The sequence below is a fragment of the Protopterus annectens genome, chromosome 9.part0, assembly GCF_019279795.1.
Source record: "Protopterus annectens isolate FY-2018-M chromosome 9.part0, PAN1.0, whole genome shotgun sequence".
In the NCBI taxonomy this organism is placed as follows: Eukaryota; Metazoa; Chordata; order Ceratodontiformes; family Protopteridae; genus Protopterus; species Protopterus annectens.
The window spans coordinates 1,070,455,263-1,070,477,050 of record NC_056743.1 but is presented as its reverse complement, the minus strand read 5'-3'; the positions used below and the strand labels follow the sequence as shown (position 1 = coordinate 1,070,477,050).

At 41.3% G+C, this 21,788-nt stretch overlaps 1 protein-coding gene across 1 annotated transcript in view; it reads right to left on the bottom strand.

Annotated features, from left to right (window-relative positions):
- Positions 1–21,788, bottom strand: part of ESPL1 (extra spindle pole bodies like 1, separase) — a 2,570,648-nt gene that overhangs the window by 1,091,888 nt on the left and 1,456,972 nt on the right. The window contains exon 17 of the mRNA XM_044083892.1: positions 14,894–15,003. Coding sequence (XP_043939827.1) covers positions 14,894–15,003 — 110 coding nt within the window. The remainder of the gene's footprint in view (positions 1–14,893; positions 15,004–21,788) is intronic.

Sequence of the window (21,788 nt, the reverse complement as noted above, 5' to 3'; positions counted from 1 at the left end):
ACCTTACCCGACACCTGCAGCAGTTGGAAAGACCCCAAAAGTTCCTCACCAAAAGGATAAAGGGACTCAAACATATGTCATACGATGCCCGACTGAAGAAACTCCAGCTCTATTCAGTCGCATACCGTCTGCTCAGAGGTGATCTGTGCCTGACATACAAGCCCATGTCCAACCCGGAATTAATGGACATGCTCCACCTCAAAAAATCCAAATCCACCAGAGCCACGAGAGCAAGAGACTTAAACCTCAACACGGATATAAATAGGACATGCTGGAGGGACAGATTCATCACCCAGAGACTCCCTACACTATGGAACAGAATCCCAGTCCATGTGAGGCAGAGCCACTCACTGACTCTGTTCAAGAGAAATCTTGACGAGTGGATGGGTGATCGTAGGTTTACCCCGGGAATCATCTCTGTATCACTGCTGGACAGAGGCACAGCAAACTAATGGGTATAGTATTCTCATCCTAAGGGGTGGTGAAAGCCACACACACTCTGGCTAGGTTTATAAATGCCCTAGGGCAGATAGCCTAGTATGAACCTATGAACAAAAATGCAGGCAAGTTGCCTCACTGTGTACGCACACAATGCATATCCAGTAATGCACAAACAGTATATCAACACCACATCAGAATGCCAGAGAGTGTAAAATTTACTTTCAGAAAAATATCAGGCAATATCAGCACATAATGAATAAATGCACATACAGTACATTAAAAATCCTACTTGAGCCCTTTCTGAAGGAAAAAAATGGCAGGTAAGCTGTTACAGCATGAACGGAATCACTACATAACTGCCTGAATAAACACACTGCCCTAGAGACAGGGTTCATAAGGAGCCAGTTTTGGTAGAATAAAAAGATAACTTGATTCAATAAATCTCAAATACCATCTGAATGGCTTAAAATAGAAGTACAATACAGGAAACAGACCTCAAGAGACAAATAGATTTCTTAAAGGGCCAGAAACTCAGGAATAAAAATCAAAACACATGATTATATATATATATATATATATATATATATATATATATATATATATATGTACGTGTGTGTGTGTGTATATACATACATATATATATATATTTAGAAATTAATTAAAATATTTATATTTTTTATATATATATATATATATATATATATATATATATATATATATATATATATATATAGTAATATAATAAATTACATACATTTTTTTATAAATATATATATATATACATATAAACATAAGTTACCCATGGATATTTAAGGTATGTAGTGTAGGCTTTCCTTTGTTAGCAAAATTTGGGGAAAAAATGGCAAATCAATTTGTTGGTTTTGGTTAGATTCCAAACATTGGGGAGAAGGGTTTGTCCTCAGAGTCTCTGTTCTTATGAAACAAAGAATGGGGGTTTGCATGAAAGTGCTTGTAATTCTGACACGTTTTGCTGATGCAATGGTAACAGAGATGATAATCATCCATGAAAGAAACTTTAAATCCAATGAAGCTGCGGGTTCAAAGGGTTTCTGGGTTAAGGATTGAAGTAGAATTGTAATATTCCAAGGAGGGACCTGATCATTAACTGGAGGTCTTACTAAGAATATTCCTCTAAGGCAGACCTTGGTCACGGGAGAATCAGTACAGGTATCTTTATGACATATGTGAAAATTTTAAATGGTAGCTATCTGTACTTTGATTGTAGAGTAACTAGAGCCTGTCAATAGTTCAGACAGAAACTCCAACATCTCATGCAACTTGGTTGAAAGGTTCTAATGCCTTTGAGAAAGCACATATAAAAAATGCTTCCATTTACTTTTGCAAACCTTGGTGGAGTCCCTTTGACAAGGAGAGATTAGCTGGACTATTGGGGCAGAAAGTCTGCCAATCATTAAAACTGGAGAAACCATACGGTTAGTCTTTGGGCCTGGAGATCTGGTTGAGGTAACCCGGATGAGTGACTGAGTTGATCTGGAATGGGATCTAGAAACCATGGTGGACGCAGAAGATGAGGCCAAAGAAAGGGGAACCAAACCTACAGAGGTCAAAACTGGGCAAAAAGGATTACTTTGGTCTTGAACTCATTGGGTTTCTAAATGAACTTGGTGATGAGAAAAATTGGAGTGAGAAGTGTAAACGAGGCCTGGAGGCATAACATGAACTAAAACATCTCTCTTGGTGACTGTCCCTGTGGGGGGATGAGGGTGAAGTAACTTCAGCATTTATATATTCAACCACAAGAAGAACGAGCACACGATACTTCACCACAAAATTGAATCCAATTCAGTGAGGATCAGGAATTTATTAAAAAATAAACTCGAGTAGTGAAAAACGTTAGATATAAATTCACTTGAAATACACAACAGGTAAATTCTCTAGCGCCTCGGCAAACTTGCCTTTAACAGAGTAAAAACTTTTCATCCATTTTAACATCTCTTATATACTTACTTCAGACACACCCTTCTAATACATCAATTACCAAAATAAAGAAACAGTATTATAATACAATCATACTTACTAATAATATGCACACTTATAACATACTTTTCCATGAACAATCATAATTTAACCCATTAGGAATTAATGTATTAAATTTTAAAATCAAACAACTCTTTCTTTCTTAACATATATTTAACTTGTTGCTCATTCAAGAACATTTGGCCTTTTACACTATCTAAAACCGTTACAGCTAAACCATCTGGACTTCCATTGTGAAACTTATTAAAATGCAATGCTATAGGACTAGTTTGTTTATAATTTTTTATGTCTCTAACATGTTCTTTAATTCTACATGCAAGAGACCTCTTAGTTTCTCCCACATAGAATTTATTACATGCACATTTCCTAATGGGTTAAGTAACTTCAGCATTTGTTGCTGAGGTATGAGGCAGAGAGGTCACAGCAAGGTTGGCCCCAGTAGCTGAATATTTCTGTAGCCACTATTCTGTTGAAAGACCACTCATAAGGCAGTAGAACAGTTCTGCTTAATTTGTCCACCAAAATACTGGACATCCCAGGTATGTGCATTGCTAAGAGAACGTGGTTTGAAGACATCGCCCACTGCCACACTCATAGTTGATGTAACGAACCCCCAGCATGTTGTCTGAGTGGATGGTGCTCACATCCTTGGGTAGGTCGTCTTGAAAGGCCTGCATCTTTTGGAGAATTGCCCTCAACTCCAAGACACCGATAAGAAGTTTGGCTTCCGTTGATAATCACATTCAGTGAACTGTCTTCCCTTTGAAATAACCCCAACCTTAGAAGCAACGCATCTGTGTTGACTCTGGCTTTGGGAGTAGGGGGACAGAAAGGCCTGCTCTGAACAATTGTCTGGGATGTAATCACCACTGTATAAGATCCTACAAACCTGTCTCAGGAGAATCCTGTTGTAAAGACGGTGAAGTTTGTGACCATTGTACAGCTAGTGTCGACTGTATAACTTCATGTGATACCTAGCCAAAAGAACCAGAGTTCTACAGGAGGCCATTAGTCCTAAGAATCACGAGTTGTGGCTTAAGTCAAGGGTGTTTTAGCACTTGTAAGGCTACAGACCTTTTTGACTCTTGACGGTGGAGGTTTTGCTATCTGGTGTACTCTGTGTGGTAGCCTATGAAATCGATGCTCAGAGGGGGATATATTGCTTTTGTTGAAGTTTATTAATATCCCCAAGTGAGTTGCCAGGGATAAGAGAACTGACTGGTGTCAAAGTAGTAGATCCTTATAGGTAGCAGTTAGAAGCCAATTGTTTAAATACAGGAAGATCTGAATACCTTGCAGCCAGAGATAAGCTGTCATGACTGCCATTATTATCCAGAGCACCGAGGTGGCTGTGGTGAGACCAAATGGCATCACTCTGACCTGACTGTGAATGGCTTCCAGCCAGAAATGGAGGAATCTCCTGGATTGACTCTGGATCTTGATATGTTAGTAGGCATCCTGGAAATTGATAGAGCACATCCAATCATCCTTCCTCAAAAGATAAAGAATGGACTGTACCATGAACATCCGGAACTTTGTCTATTTTACATACTGATTTAGATTACTGGTTTGAGGTCCCCAGTCTTTTTTGGAACTAAAAAGAACGTGAAACAGATGCCTGATACTAGCTGGTCTGGGTGGACCAGATGGATGACTTGTCTAGCAACTTTAAAATCCCTGCAGCTACAGATTCCATCTGATTGGGTGGAGCATCGGGAATCTTCTGTCTTGCTTTTGGGGAGTCTAAAAAAAGTATTGTATAACATTTGGTTGGGTGATGAACCCTCTTTAAAGAATTTCGTTTCTTATTTGGATAACACTACGGATTTTTTAAAATTCACCATGAATTTTTCAGATGAAACTATACCATTTTTGGATGTGGAAGTATTCAGGATGTCCAATGGCCTTATTAATACAACCATTCATAGGAAAGCCTGCCAAAGAAACAACATACTACACAGAAACAGTATGCATCCTGTACATGTATTCCAAAATGTCCTTAAAGGACAATTCATGAGAGTATCAAGGTTGAACCCACAACAAGAGTTCTATGAGAAAGGAATAGAGGACATGAAGGATAGATTTCTAGAAAGGGGCTATAAAGAAAATGAAATATTAGAAATGGTCAGAACTGTGGAGCGCCTAAGAGCAGTACTGCTAAACCTTACTTTATGGCACATGAAGGTAGTATGAAGAGTCCGAAGCCTTTAAAAACTGAAATTAGAACCAACCTCACTTTCAGTAAAATGAACTTGGAGGTGAGAAAAACCCTGGATAGACACTGGGGAATACTGAAATCCGATAGGGATGTCAATGAGGTAGCAGGACCAACACCACATATAACCTACAAGAATCATCAGAATTTAAGAAGCATTTTATGTAGACCCAAACATCCGGGGAAAAGTAGACCAATAAATGATAGAAACACAGTACCCTGTGGTCATTGTAATCAATGCATCTACATTAATAAAGATACCACTTTTGAGCATCCTGTTACGCTACACACATATAACTTCAGAACTAACACGAACTGTGAAAGTAAGAATGTGGTATACATGGCCACCTGTATAACCTGCAAAAGCTATTACATTGGCAAAACCAATAGATCACTTAAGGAAAGAGTTAGGAACATATTTACCACATTAGGATAGGTACTGAGACCAATGCCCTAGCTAGACACAATACAACAGCAGGCACCAATCATAATTTTAAATTTTGTGTTATTGAACAAGTCAGCGTGGGTTTTAGAGGTGGTGATCTAATCAACAAAACCTTAGAACAGGAGACACGTTGGATTATCAGACTAAGGTCTGATAGGTCACCAGGGCTTAATGATAAAGTGCAACTCAAACCATTTTTAAGAAGTAGAAGACTACGAAGATGACTTAACCTACTATTACCTAAATAGAGTAGTAAGGTAATTTTAAAACTACGTATTGATGTCACTCTTATAGTAAATCAGTGTAAGAATCAGTCCTTGTAGACTGAATATAATTATTTTCATAGTATTAATGTTCTGAGCTTTATAGCCACAAGTAGATGTGTTCTTAGTATCAAATCCCAGGAACTGATGGACCTTTGGATATGTTCGGCTTTCTTGTTTTAGCCTTACTTCTGAGCCCATACCTTACATACTAGTATGTTTTTCATCCCCTCCTATCACCACCTCAATATATTAGTGGTTATTGGGCATAGTTTACACATGCATATATATACACATGTATATACAAGCATGCATATACGTCTATATAATTGTTCACTGTAGCTGGAATTTATTTTGCGACTGAGCTAGGTACCCCATACATCAATAGATAGTTTTGTTTTATCATTAGGTACAGGCTTAGTATTGTTGCGGATTGTTTATCTCTTCACATTTTTCATTTGACCTTTTTAACTTAGAATGTTGTTATATTTAGCACCAACTATGTACATGGAAGTAGTTGCTTTTTTTTGCTTTTTTACTAGTTAGGGACCCTATCATCTATGGAGCTTTATACTTAGGTATTATTATATGTGTGCTTTGTGCTAATTTCAAGCTTTATTGTGTCAATTTTTATGTGTTACGCCTAGCATTCCACTATTTATCTGTTTTTATCTTTTTATTTTGTATTAGTTAATGCCATCTCTGCCATGTTCAGCGAACACTTTAATAAGTGTACTCATAAATATGTACACGTTTCATTGTTTTAAATAGTGACACTTTGTGATCAATATATGCTTCTAGGGCATAATCGTGCTTACAAATACTGTCTATTTTAGGCACAGGACAGCACGAATATAGGCTCACCTTTTTTTTTTTTTTTTTTTTTTTTTTTTTTCTTAGAAATTTAAACATTGTTTCTGTTGTTCAGTACTTAGATGCTTAGAACGTGCTCACCGCACGTTGAGTTACCATAGCGCATGAAGTTAGGGTGTACTCAATTGCATTCAGAGTTCCTACAGCACACGGCACTTTACAATTTGTAAACAGTTTGTTTTACGTGGAATCTAAGAGGTTCCTATTTGTGGAATTTTTTAATCTTGGACAACAGCCTTTCACCGATATGATGAGGTCTGACTCCTTGATGAGGCACATCGCGAAATACATTATATTCGCTATGTTGTTTTGTGGTAAAGGTACGCTTACATTTTTAGTACAGAGTTCTCGCTATATTAATTTTTTAACCTGATATATGCAAAGTTGCATTCGACACACCACTATTTTAGTAGAGATGCTAGATATTGAAACGCGATAAAACTTGCTGTTTATCTAAGGATTTTAATGTTTTTAACACCATGAGGAGAGAGAATGTTCAGGGTGTTTAATGAATGTAGCAACAGTTTTTAATGATTGTAGAATGATATAGGACCAAGCACAATGCTCCTTTTATTTTTAGAATGTATCAGGGTATATGCATATTTTTTACTTATTTGCATGGACATTCTGATCATTAATTGTATATTTGGATGGAAGTATTCCTTCTAAATATTGTTGCATTTAACTATGTTAACTTTTTTGAGTATCTGTTCCTTTAAGACAAGATAACATGTGACATATCAATTTGTAATGTCCAATAGGAAGCTTAAGGATGGTTTAAAAATGATTCAAACAGTTTTATTCATTGTTTTAAGAGTCTGAAGAAGCCTTTGGCGAAAGCGCTCACTCATTGGAATAAACTTTATTATTTTTTATGAATGCATCTTATTTGAAGTTCCTTTGAATCTCTGCTTTTCGTTTCATTGCCACTGGAGGGCCACACACTTGGATTTGGATTGTATAACATCTGGTGATGATCTTTAGCACCCACCCAAGAATCTGATTGTTGCTCGCTAGGCCAGAGGGTGCAAGAAGAAGCATCCCCAACTGCCTCCAGAGTGCAGCAGTCGGACAAACATTCAGGGACGCTGACAAGTTTTTCTCTATCGAAAGCCCACAGAAACCTTGATTTTGTGGACCACCTCTGCTTAGTGGGTGATGTCCAATGGAGTTGCCTCCTCCTCTGCCTCACAAAGGCCTGTCCCCAGGAGTGTCCTGGTGAAAACATCAGGATTTCTTGAACCACACTTTCCTTCCTCCTCTGATTCCAAGCAAAGGATCTTTGAGAAGTAGAAAAAAGTAGAATTCCCACAGCATACAAGGCCTTACTGTCCTAATCATTCTTGGGGGTTTCCTTTACGTCTGGACTAAATATGGTGGACCCATCATAGGGGACTTTAATGAAGGATATCTTAAAGCTGTGTATGAAATCACAAAGCAGCTTCCAGGCAGGACATTGCATGGTAATACCTGTGCTAGCTACCCTTGCTGCACCATCTGCTGCATTAGAGAAGTCTCATGGCTGCATTTGAGGATGACTGTAGGGTAGGCATTTGGCTGTTTTCTAGATGTCCATAACTAAGCTATTCAATAAGGACTTTAAAAGCTCCTTGATCAAATCCCATTGGAGTCAAGTGTGCTAGATAGTGCAGTGCTGGGAGTGTAAATATTGCTAGTTTATGTTCTTTTCCCAAGACTGTCCCAATGCCCTTGACTTCTTGTTTAAAGTACAGACAGAGAAACTTTCTTTGGACAGTTTTTTTTTGTTTGGGGGGGGGGGGGCTGGTGCCAACACCACCATCATGGCATCTACTGGGGGACCCCTTAGCCCAATGTTTTATCTTTGAGGGGGGACTAGAATCTTATCCAGTTTTTTTTGGGAGAGGCTCTGCCACATCAGACTCCTTCCAAGCCTTCTGGGCAATGAGACTAATCAAAGCGTCAGAAGGTGGGACCAACCAGAATGAAGGAGGACCAGAACCAAAAGCCTCAAGAAACACCAACTCATCAAGAGTTTAGCGGACCATTCCCCCAGGTTTCATCAATTCTAGAATGTCTCCAAAGGAGACATCTTCAGGAGGACCTTGGGGAGCCTTCCCCATCACTTAGGTCAGTCTATTTATTAACAGATGCAGGACAGGAGCAATATGCTAACACTTGCAAGTTCTCTTCAAGGAAATGTGCCTTGGGGCTTCTGAAGAAGACACCTCAGAGTTGGATGTGGAGCTTGAAGCTAATTGGATCAGTCTGTCCTTGTCAACCAGAATGATGAAGAAAGTACAGACTCTAGCAGGAGTCAGGATGGATCCAAACTGTGCGTATGCACCAGTCTTCTGGGTCCAGCCAAGCATCTTTCCATAACCTCAAAAGCAGAGTCAGACAGTGGTGCTGAGGAAGAACCTGCTGGTCATCTAGGCTCTAAATGGGAATTTATCCATCTACACCACCACTGAAGGTCTAAGATGAACCTTCTTGCTGATGACATAGATGCAACAGTGAAGGGCTGGGAAGGGATGATGTCTAATGAAGGATTTTGAAAGGCTGAAGTGAGATGAAAAGTGACAGTTGAACGCCAGTGCAAACCACCAACAAAGTACTGCATTCAGGCTACAATAGTGATATTAGGTATTAGGAGGGGAGAAAAACCTATTGTAAAAAACAGGATTTGGGAGTGTTGATTACACCAAGAGTGGACCACCAGGAAAACTGGCAAACAAAATGCTAGAGTGCATTATAAGGGGGATAGATTTGGAAGCAAAGTAGTAATGCCTTCACTCTATATGGTCTTGGTCAGACCACTCCTTGAGTAATTGTATGTAGTCCTGCTGACCAAAAGGACATAGGGCTGCTAGAAAGAAACCAAAACAAAATTACCAGAAAGATGTAAGCAACAGAATATAACATAGGACAGGGTGACATACTGAGACACAAGATCACATCAGGAAGACATGAACGGGTTATTCGGAACAGTAAACACATAGTGGTAAGAAGGGAAAAACAACCAGCCAGTTATAGGGACAAACCACTCCCTACATCTCTAAAAGTACTTCTACACATAATGGACTACTGGAATGGGTAGTGGGGTGGGAATCCAAAGGGCATTCAAAATGACATAGGATTACTGCCAGAAGGTCAAAAGGGAAGTACTAGGATGGCGAGGAAACTGAATGTTAGGGTACTTAAAGAAAGACTGAACAGGCTTTTCTGATGTGTGAAAACATACAGGCCAGACATCAGTTGCTCATAATCCAAGATGACAAGCATAAAACAGATTTCACAGTAATGCAGAGATGGTACATAGGTGTTTACTAGGCTAATGACCACAAGGGCCATTTTAAGCCTAGCCATACATTCCAAATTTCTGACAAGTTCAGATACCGTTGATAAATGTAAGCAGGGGCCGGGGAGACAAACCATTTGCAGGTTGCCCATGTCCATTAGAAACACAGGTGCCAAACCAGGGATGGATCTCTTGGTCCCCATCCAATTGTCCAAATTGCACTTGAATTGGGTTAGGGAGGAACTTTGCTTCACATGGATGAGGAGCCTGTTCCATAGATGGGGAAGTCTTTGGGATACATAGCTGTCTCTCCAGCAGGTCCTATTTATATCACAGGCAAGGTTTATGTCTTTAGAATATCTAATTCTGGTGCTGTTTGTTTTGTGGATATGCAGGAAATCCATCAGAATGGGGTGTGACGATGCCCTATATACCAGGCATAGATCTCTCCTCAAAAGCCTGTAGGAGACAGAACAGAGGCATAAGGCCTTGAGGTGGTCTGCATAGGACATTTTTTATTTATGCTCTGTATTAAGTGAAGAACCTCTGTGGACATTCCAATTGTTGGATACGCCTGGTTAGATACATACCAAAGGGGGCATTATACTCAATGATAGGTTTGATAAATGTTGAATACAGTGGAACAATGACTTCCTTGGACTTGGATTCCATACCTTTGTTTTTAACTTGCGCAACATAGAATGATTTCTTCACTACTGTAGACACGTGATGGTCAAAGGCTAAATTACTGTGTCCCTAAATCCCTGACTACTTGGTCAACTTTAAGGGGTGTGTTGTCAATGTGATAGCTACCTGGGGTGGGTGACTTCCCAAAGGATACTATTATGCATTTCTTGGCATTTAGTTTAGTCCATGGCTCTGACACCAGCGGTTTGTCTGTCTCAGCCCCTCATACAGAACATTTATGTCAGTGTAGGATTTAATGACAGCTCCTAATTTGCAATCATCTGCAAATTTAGTCAGCCAGAGACCACTGACATTGGCCTTGACTTCAGAGGAGTAAATGCCAAAAAGGAGTAGTCCAAGGACTGATCCTTGAGGGACTCCACTTGTGACTGGCCTCTTTGTAGAGGTGGACTCCCAAATTCTAACTCGAGTCCTGTCCTTGAGCCGGTTGGCTATCCACCGGGTGACATATAAGCTTGCACCTAACTACTTGCGTTTACAACAATGCCTGAGTGAAGTACTGCGTCAAATGCCTTGGCCAGGTCAAAATAGGCAGTGTGAACCATTTTGCCCTCATCTATTGCTTTGGTTACCTTCTCAAAGTAGTTCACCAGGTTGAGTAGGCATGATCAGCCCTTGACGAAACCAAACTGGGTTGGGTTCCATGTCTGGAGGTTTACTATATCACTATTGATCATTTCCATGATAATTCTTTCCATGGCTTTACATACAAGATTAGTGAGACTTATGGGTCTGTAGATGGCCCACCTTTGTGCAGACGGATGACTGTTGCTGTTCTCCATTCATGAGGCACAAAGCCGATTTGAAGACTACAGTTAAAGAGTAATTTCAGAGGCCCTGACAGGTCATGTTTCATGCTGTTTAGAAGACATCCTGGGATACTGTTTGCGCCCATTGATGCAGTGTTCTTGGCCTTAGAGTGAGCATTAAGGACCTGTTCCGTAGAGATAGCAAGAGGAGTTATATTGGATGGTATTTCCTGGGGGAGAGAGGGGTAAAGTTGGAGTTGAATTTATCGGCTAGTAGGTTTGCTATATGTTCTTGCTCAGCATAGGTGGCTCCATTTGCAATAAGCTCTGCAGACAACTGTGTATTGCCTTTGAGGTTGCAGACACAGCTAAAGAATGTATTGTGGTTGTCCTTAGCCTGGGAAGTCAAATTTACCTCAAATTTTGCTTTGGTAGACTATTTGTTCTTGGAGTTGTTTAATTTGATTTGAGTGCTTTTATGCTGCTGGGTGCTGAAACCTCCTAATTTTTGTCATAACTTTCTTCCTTCTGTTATACAGCCTATTGCTTTTGTGATTCCACCAGTGTGGCTTGTTTTTAGAGTTAGATCTGTACTTCGTCCTGGTGGGTACAGCTGCCTGCATGCAGCTATTAACATGCTTGTACAGGGTTTCTGTGAACAGGTCTGCACAGGCAGTGTTCTCAGGGTTTATGGGGGCTTGACATTTTGACAGATTATCAATTAATAGCAGGAGGTTAGCAGAGTACTTTCTGAATATTCCAAGTTTAGCTGGGGGTCCCATTTTTATTTTTACTTCAAAGGAGATCATGTTGTGGTCTGACCTTACCAGGGAAGACATTACAGTATGGTATGTGCAGCACTCTCCCATATTAGTGAGGTCCAGATTACACTATGTTTGTACCCCTGGTTGGGGTATACTGACTATCTGGCTAGGGAGTTTGGGTTTACAAAATCCAGGAATCTCTGGGCCTGCATGTTTGGTGTCATACAGGATTCCCAGTTAATAGTGGGGTAATTAAAGTCACCAATGAATATGGTATTAGGTTGAACAGTTAGTGTTTCTAATAAGTTTAAATACATGATATGCTTTTCCTCGGTCATAGAGGGGGACCTATAGCTTGAAAAGAAGTGGTACTGGATTTTACCTATGGTGATTTGAACATGGAGCAACTCAAGTGCATTGTCCTGTTTGACCAGCCTTGAGGTATATTTATTTTTGATGTAAATAGAGACACCTCCACCTTTAGTCTCCATCTGTGTAGTAGCTGGTCCAGATGTGTGGAAGGCATTATAACCTTGCACTGTTGATGTGCTCTTTGTGGCTTTAAACCATGTCTCACAATGACTGCACAGACATTAGCATTCTCTAAGCTGAAGAGAGCTTCTAGGGAGTGGAGATTTTTGTTTAGACTCCTAGCACTGAGCAGTAATACCTTTAGCTTTTCTTGGTTTTGATTTGCTGTCGGAAGTACTTTCAGTTTGGCATTGCCTAAAAAAGGCACTATGGGGAAATAATGTTTTAGCTAATATTCGAAAGCCTAGAGGGGAGAGGTGCAGACCACCTCTGGCAAAGCAGCGTGGTCTGTTGACCATCTCCTTCCACGCTAACAAATACTGCAGCCCTTGTAATGACACCAGAAACTCAGCCAATTATTCAAGTCAATCATCTTTTGTTCGCATTGTGGCATCATCCTTGGAGAAGGTAAAATGCTGCTCAGTGCTAAGCTCATACTAGCCTGAGACACACATTTAGAGAGCTTCATGATGTCTCACTCCATGTAGTCTAGGGAGTAAGTCCCTGGTCATTTACTCCCACATAGACTATGACCGAGTCATATTGGTACTTGTGGTCCAATGACCTGAGTGTGTGTGTAACGTGGCAGATCTTAGCCCATGATAAGCAACTAACTGTGACTTTCTCCTTACTCAGCCTGGTGAGAGGGACATCTGTGTGTCTCATGATGGAGTCTTCAATGACAAGAATGTTGGATTGTGTGGTGACCTGCCTTATGGGCTTAGAAGTAGAGGCTCCATGATATGTAGCTCTGTGTGTTGATATGGTTGTTGTTTGAAAACAGTGCATTTGGGGCTGCTGAGGGTATGTGTTGTGGGTACTTCATCTTGGAAGTCTTTGTGGTTTAGGAAGGTTACATTTAAGTGCCTCAGCATATGTGGGTCTATATGTCTGCTTTGAATTGTGTGTGTGATGGGTGCAGCATGTCTTATACAGACAACCTTATTGACATTAGGAGTACTTTTATGTGAGAGCTTTACCTCCATTGACATTGTGTAAATACATCTCTCGTATACCATATTAGTTTGAGACTTAACTGGTTGTCAGTAAACATGACGCAATTTCTATATTGCCTCAGGATGCCCATATCCACCAAGCTGGTAAATGAAATAGTGCAAAAATTCATATCCATGGCAACAGACCCTTTTTTATTGATTAGACAGTTGGGAGTGAAAATATAAACAGTGTCAGGAGTATCTGGTTTGCAACTATGTGGACAGTGCTTGTCAATGCAAACTAGATGTGTTGTGTGCAACTAGGCATCAGAGAAATTTCAATCATGCTTTTACAGGAGAAATGTCACTCATGGTGTCTCAGTCAGCACAGGGTACTGCCAAACACTTGAGGGGAAACTAATACATAGACCCTGAAAATTTAAGGATGAAGTATTTAGGCATATATTCTGAAGTTAGAAACAAATGAAGCAGTACTTACTGAAAACAATTAGCTTGTCAAAAATAATGAAAAGAGGAGAGCCGCATGAATGCTACTGCCTGGCTACTACTAGTGCTGGTCTCACCACAGTTTCACTCTACCGAGATACAATGCTCCTTTGCTTCTTCTCACAACACACGCAAAACATTAGCACTGATCTCAAGATGAGAAACAGGCCACAGCCTGTTTGGTGATCCACAGTCTTGTCACAGATCACTGTCCAACCAGAAATGTAGAGAAATCAATGCACTCTTCTCACCAGAAACAGTATACAAGCACAAATTTCAAGCTGTCATATATAAAGCAGTTATTAGGCTTTCTGGTGATGAGCATTCTCCAAGGAATAATGTCCCTGTGCTCTTTCTCTCACCAGGAGAAAACAGAAGCACTAATCCCAAGATGACTACAGAGAGGCAGATTGTGGGCTCTCCAATAACTGGTGGTCTTGCAATAGATGTTTTAAGGTAAGATGAAAAAAAATGGGTTAATATCCTAAACACTGCAGTGTGCACTTAAGTTGGATATGAAAGGAGGTAACTTAACTTTTAGCTGTCTAAGCAAAGAGCCACTAATTTTAAAAGAGCAATATAGACTGAAAGGGGGTGGGCACTTTTGTATTCTGGTTCTATGAAATACAGTGGGATCAGCAATAACTTTAAATAGTTTAAGGGAAGTGATTTCACAAAATAATTTTGTATTTACTCATACCAGCCAGTGAACAGGGGACAGGGAAGGAGATAATGTGGTCAAATTAACATAAGGGGAAGGCAACTAGAAAGACAGTTGTGTTTAAGAACACAGCAGCAACAGTGTATGAGGGTGGGGAAAAATTAAAAAAATTCTGTGCATCTCACAACAGAGACAGCTGTGGTATCTTTCCAAGTTATAGTACGCAATTAAAAGCAAAATACAAGTAAAACATGGTGTAAACAAAACAAATCACAGTACACAAAATAGAAAAAGGCAATAAAGTAATAAAATACAAGAAATCAAAAGCAAACTAACCTTTCCCTCACAGTAAGCTGTGACAGTGTGTGTGAGCTTTTCCAGTAAACAGCACTTTGTTTTACCATTTAAATGTTATAACACTGCAGACACTATAGGGCAACACTACAGAAGCTACAGGGAAAAACTACAGAAAGACAAGCAACTTGGAAACAAGCAAGCTTACCTGTACATGATTCAACTAGGAAGAGGACTTGCTGCAAGTCACTGTAACTTAGTTCTGGCTCATTCCGCTGCAGTTCGAGTGTGGCTTTAGCTATGAGGAACTCTCCAGAACTACAAAACAGAACAATCAAAACAGTCTGATTTCTCCTTTAACTAGACACTGATTAAGAATTTCACCTTCATATGAGAAAACAAGGTAAAACTGGATTTTATTAGGTTTCCAGTTAAAACAGCTGCAATGTATTATCAGTTATGACATCTTAACAGCATATAGTAATCTTGAATATGAAATAAATCATTAAGGAGCACGATCATGAACTATTTTGCTGCATATTATAAGCATCTCCCTCTATGGGACATTAAAATCTGTACTCATTTTATACTAATACTGGAAGTCTTAACACTAAAGGAGTCCACATTTCCACAGCAGTGTATGTCTAAATAGCCAACATGACACTAAAAAAAAAATAGATGTTCTAAATCAAGACTTACTGAAGCCTAACAACAAACACACACATTTGAAACAAAAGAAAATAGCATGGCCCATTAAATGCAGGCCTAAGAAATGCATTATATAAAGAAGTCACTTAACTACATCTTAACCAAACATGGAACCTTAACCAGTTCTGTAGATCCACAAGGCTGAAATCCACTCAATGTTCAGTAAGGGGGATCCATATGTCAAGATTGTCATACAGCAAAAAAGAGAAACTAGCACAATCTAGAAGCCAATTCTGAGATGACTGAGGGCATACCAGCAGGTGAAACATTCCTGAAGATACTATACATACAACCAAATAGACAGTATCGACTTTTAAAGCTTTTTTTTTAATAAAATTATTTTTGTTCCCACTGTCTACTGACCATTTGATCCTCCAAACCAGTCAGTGACATTCATTCTCTACCAGGCAAGAGCCAGCTGAGAGGGGTTATCAAGGCAGTCATTTTTTCCTGGCTTAACTAAGAGCAATCCTGGCAAGGCACAGCGAGGGTTACTTCAGCGTGGTAGGTTGTCAAAAGTGCATAATCACTACACTGTAAAACTCATCCTTGCTCCTCCCAAAATAAAACTTAGTCATGGTTAAATACCTTTGAAGCCTTTGCAGTTGAGTGAAATAGTTGGATTTGAACATTCCAAAGGCGGCACTGTATTTGATAACAGGTCTGATAAAGTGGTAAGATGACTTCACTGGATCTTAAAAACTCCCTTGGAATTTAACTGGACCAGATAAGACTCCCTGGCAATGGTGGGAACATGAGAGAGAGTGAGAGATGTCCACTTAAGTACTCAGGTTTCGTATGACTGCACATCTTTGAAGAGTACTACTTTGTAACATACAACGTGGGAAGAACTTGTTTTTGCCTAATGCTACTATGCTGCACTTTTTGCATTTAGCATGAGGCTGTTTTCAGTATGTCAATTACACTTATATTCCAGCCATTTTTGGCCTTTAGTATTTGTTAAGGGTATTTGGCAGATCAAATTTTAAAACTTAAATGGTATTAGATCTGAACCAGAGTGACAGAAACCTTGCAAAGAACCAGGACACTTGCAAACTGAAGATTAGAAATGTAACCACAATGAAAGCAAATGAGATATGGAATAACAGTCATAGTTTACATTTAGAGGGCTTAAAAAGTAAATGATTTACAGAAGCAAAAAAGAGCAAGTGGAACACTGTAGGCTGAACAACTGAAAGAAGCTAGAACAACTGAAAGAAGCTAGAACATCTATGGAAATCAGGAATTATGAGAATATATAAGACCACACAGAAAAATAATGAAAAAGTGAATTATTACAATACATTATATAAAAGACACAGAGGCTGAGAGTCACACACAGGAATTGGCAACACTTCAGACAATTACAATTTTATTGGTTAGCAAAAAAGAGCGAGCATCCACATCAAAAATAAAGGAAAGTGAATTTAAAAAAGCAATGAGATAGCAAAACATATGGAAAAGCCCTAGTAGTGGCGAAATTACAAAAGAAGTGTGAAAAGAAGCAGCAAAAGGAGAAGTCTGACTAGTACATTTAAAACTTTTTCTGTTTGGGTTGTGCCTTTGACTTATAAAGCAGTTGCAATAGTAGTTTTACCAAAGATGGGGAAGATCCCCTTAATAAAGGCTTATACAGAATGATTCTGAACTACAAAGTGACTATTCTGTCAAAATAAGGGCAAAGGCATTGCCAAGATTAATAGACCCGGATCAGTGTTTGTCTAACTTTTATAAGCTAACATCTAACAATATTAACAGAATCATTATGATTCAAAAGGATGCATTGGAAGGCTTCCAAGATGACTGCTCATTGATCAACAGGTTGATTACAACTCTTCCAGTGTAAAAAAAAGTGAGAAAATGCAGCAACTGAAACTGTCAGTTCGGGTAAAATTCAGTCAGGCTAGTAATCACATTGCCTGGATGCGAGCAAAAATGACACTGAGAAACTGAGAAAAAAATTAACCACAAAAGAGAAAGCTCTGACTAGAAAGAATCTTAAAGCTGCTCAGTAAAAAAACTGTTCAGGTTTTAGCTTTGGCGCGGTGGTGGTGCTGCGGTAGCATTGTCGCCTCACAGTAAGACACTGTCCAGTTCGATTCTCAGCTAGAGCGTCTTCTGCGTGGAGACATGCGTGAATGGGCGTGCCTTCGTTGAAGGTTGTGCGTCAGAGCTGGTAACACGGTACGTAAAAATCAACTACCAATCATTAGCGGACCGGAGTTCCTCTGTGGCGACCCCTAACCGGGAAAAGCCGAAAGACACAGACAGGAAATAGCTTCCAGTAATCTAGAGGGGGAAACATCAAATGTATTCAGAACTATTTCAAATAAATGAAACAATGAAGGACTACAACTCACATAAAATACTGGAAAAAAGAGGTAGCAGCTTTAACTAGCTGAGTTAATAAAGGTACAAAATATTAGAAGTTGCAATGAAGAAAATACTAGCTGAGCCTGAGACTTCTTAAGAGCAGCCGTTTCAAAAACAGAGCAAGACAGAACTCACAGAGAAAACCTGAAAATGTCTGCTTAGCAGAGAAACTGGAAGGTAATTAGAAGTTATGTATTCACCATAACGTTCCATCTGAGAAGGTAATCTTCATTTGTCCATCAACCTGTGGGTATCGGATCTGAGCCGGCAGTTTCAAACAGCTAAGATCCGAGCTCCAAGCTCCTCCCCTTACCCATAATCCCCTGCTAACCCTTCCTGTCCTCAGATCGAGTTTGCTTAGCAATACAGAATATTATGACACAGGAGTCACTTATAAATCCTAACCTAAATAAGCTGGAAACAAAGGCTAGGAATCCTTCTAGTGCGCACTATAGGTTAGGGGGATGGAGGGAGGGTTGGTTGCTGACAAATGAAAATTACCTACTCAGATGGAACGTTACGGTGACTGCATAACTTCTAAATCTGAAGTAGTTAACTTCATTTGTCCATCAACCTGTGTGACAGAGTCCCCAGCTACACAAACCTTGGGCGGTCCTCATGGAAGGATATTCCGGAGCACTGCGGAGCCAAAGGATGCTCTCCCTCTGGAAATTATATCCAACTTATAATGGTTAATGAATGTATGAGATGAAGCCCAAGTGGCTGCTGAGCAAATGTCATCCAAGGAGACCCTGGACCAAAAAAGCAGCTGAGGTGGAAATTGATCTAGCAGAATCAGTGCGGACTCCTTCAGGTTCGGGACGGCCGGAACTTTGATATGCTAGTAAGATACATTGGGAAATCCATCTGGACAATGTAACTTTCGATACTGGCTTCCCCAAAGAAGGTTTTGCAAAGGATAAGAAGAGCTGGTCCGATTTCCTGTGACCAGCAGTCCTGTGCAGATAAAATCTTAATTGCCTGTGTACGTCCAGGGAATGTAATTTATATTCACCTTTGTTCTGGTAATTTGGAAAGAATACTGGTAAATTAATGGATTGGTTGATGTTAGGTTCCGACGTGACCTTGGGCAAGGAGGAGGGATTGGTCCTGAGGGAAACTCCATCTTTGTGAAAAACCAAGTATGGCGGTTTGGCGCAAAGGGCTTGAAGTTCCGAAACCCTTCTAGCCGAGGTGATGGCAATGAGAAAGGCCGTCTTCCAGGATAAGAATTTTAGGTGCACCAAGGCTGCTGGCTCGAACGGGGGGGGGACTGTCAAAGATTGGAGAACAAGAGTTAAATTCCATGGAGGCACTGGGTCTTTAACTGGAGGTCTCAAGAGAAAAGTGCCTTTTAAAAAGGTCTTACATAATTTGGAAGAGGCCAGGGGGCAGAGACCATTTCTGACATGATAGTGGGAGATTGCAGCTAATTGGACTTTGACCGTACAGGAGCTAGCACCCTGGTGGAATAAGGTAGATAAGAAATCTAGCACTGCTGGTAACAGAGCTGTATAGGGATCTAGGTTTCTGCATTCCGCCCAGATTGAAAAACGCTTCCATTTACTATTATAAATCTTCCTCATGGAAGGCTTATGAGCAGCTACTAAAATAGCCTTAACAGATGATGAGATACCGGGAGTCCTAGCTATCACTGGAACTGGATCAACCAAGCTGTAAGTTTGAGGTTGTCCAGGTTCGGGGTTGTCAACCCTAGTGGATGGGAGATCAGATCCGGTGTGGGATCTAGAACCCATGGTGGGTTCAATAGGTGAGACCACAGGCAAGGGAACCAAGCTTGACGAGGCCAGAATGGGGCTATGAGGATCAGTCTGCTCCCCAACCGATGTGCTTTCTGCAAGAATTTCAGCATTAGAGGAAGAGGAGGATAAGCATAAAGTAGACCGGATGGCCAAACATGCACCAGAGCGTCTCTGGGAGATTCCCCCGGTGGGGGAATTAGAGCAAAGTAGTCACTGCACTTTGCGTTCGAAGGAGACGCGAAGAGATCACAGCAAGGTTGACCCCATTTGAGGAAAATCTGCTTCGCCACTCTTGGGTTCAGAAACGTATGGTGAAAGGATTGTTCGACTCAACCTGTCTGCCAAGATGTTCGACCGACCCGGAAAGTGCGTTATGAGAAAGCGGTTGGTGGAAATCGCCCATTCCCAAACTCTCATGGCCTCTCGACAAAGTGGGTAAGACCTGGTTCCCCTTGTTTGTTGATATACCAGACTGACATTTTGTCTGTCTGAATTGCAATAGTTCCTGAAGGAAGAAGGGCTTGGAGTGCTTGCAACGCAAGAAGCACCGCCCTCATCTCTAGGACATTGATGTGCAACAAGGTCTCTGATTGGGTCCACATGCCTTGGAAGGTTCTGCCCATACAGTGCCCCCCCACCCCAGGCGAGAAGCATCGTGGTCACTGTGGCAAGAGGGGGAGGCATAGAGAACGGACGCCCTTTCTGGAGGTCCGGAGACTGGAGCCACCAGAGTAGGGCTTCCTTGCAGACCCTGCTGAGGGGAATGGGTGAACACAGGGGATGTTGTAGAATGGACCACTGAACCTGTAGGGTCCATTGCAGTACCCTCATGTTCAGGCACGCTAAGGGTAGTAGATTGATAGTCGCTGCCATAGAGCCTAGCGCCCTCAGGACCAATTCTGCTGGAGGAGCCGGGTAGTTCAGAAGAGCTAGTACGTGGAGCTTCAGGGTCCGGAGTCACAGACCTGCAGAAGATTTGTGTCCAGTCTGGCTCCAATGAAGTCTAAGACATGGGTTGGGTGGAGAGAAGATTTTTTGATACTGATTGTAATTCCCAGTCGGGAAGCCAGATGGAGGAAATAATCTCTGGCTGAACACAGTAGATGCCTGGTGGGGGCGGACAGGAGCCAGTCATCTAGGTATGGAAAGACCTGTATTCCCTGAAGCCTCAGGTGGGCCGCTAACACTTTGGTGAACACCTTGGGGGCTGTGGTGAGACCAAAGGGCAGGACCCTGAACTGGTAGTGGCTGGCTCCCAGCCGGAAGCAGAGATACCTTCTGGATTGCCTGTCCATCAGAATGTGGTAGTACGCGTCCTTGAGGTCTATGGAGCACATCCAGTCGTTCTCCTGCAGGAGTGGGAGAATGGATTGAATGTTGACCATCCGGAACTTTTCTTTGGCCACTGACAGGTTTAGGAAGGACAGATCGAGGATTGGTCTTAGGTCCCCCGTCTTTTTTGGCACCAAAAAAAAACCTGGAGTAAAAGCCTGATCCGGATTGATCTGAGGGGACGTGCTGGATGGCTCTTTTTTCTAGCAGCTAAAGGATTTCTGCAGCTGCTGCCTCCCTTTGATTGGGTGGGACATCGGGGAGGCTCCGGGGTTTGGGAGGAAGGTTGAGAAAGGGGGATCTTGTAACCTCTGGATATGATCTGAAGCACCCAGCGATCTGTTGTAATGGACTCCCACCACATGGCTAGGTGCTTCGGGAAACGCCCCCCCGACTGCCTCCAGAGTAGAGCAGTCGGGTAACCTCTCAGGGTTGCTGCGTGGGCCGATCAGAAAAAGGTTCTCTCAACCTGAAATTCTTTGGTCCCCCTCTGCCTCTGGGCCGGCGTCCACCCTGTCCTACTCTGCCTCAAGGACGAGGGGTCCGGAGTGAAATGGGACTGTTGAGATTTCCGGAACCACATCATCTTCTGTCCCTTTTGGTTCCTAGTGAAGGACCCATGGGGAGCAGAGAAGCGGACTCTGACTGCAGACAACGTCTTCCTGTTTTTTTCGCTCTGGACCAACGTGTCGCGTACGGTCTTGCCAAAAAGGGAAGAACAGTCAAATGGGGCATTAGCGAAGGACGCCTTGAAGGGTTCCGCGAAGTCACAATGGCGGAGCCAAGCATTCCATCGTAAGACAATGCCCGCTCTGCTTGTTCTAGCGGCTCCTTCCATGGCATGAGAGAGGAGCCGCATAGAGGTATTAGAAATGGATTTTGAGAGTGGCCATTCGGGTAGAGAATACTTTCTTATCCTCTGCCGAC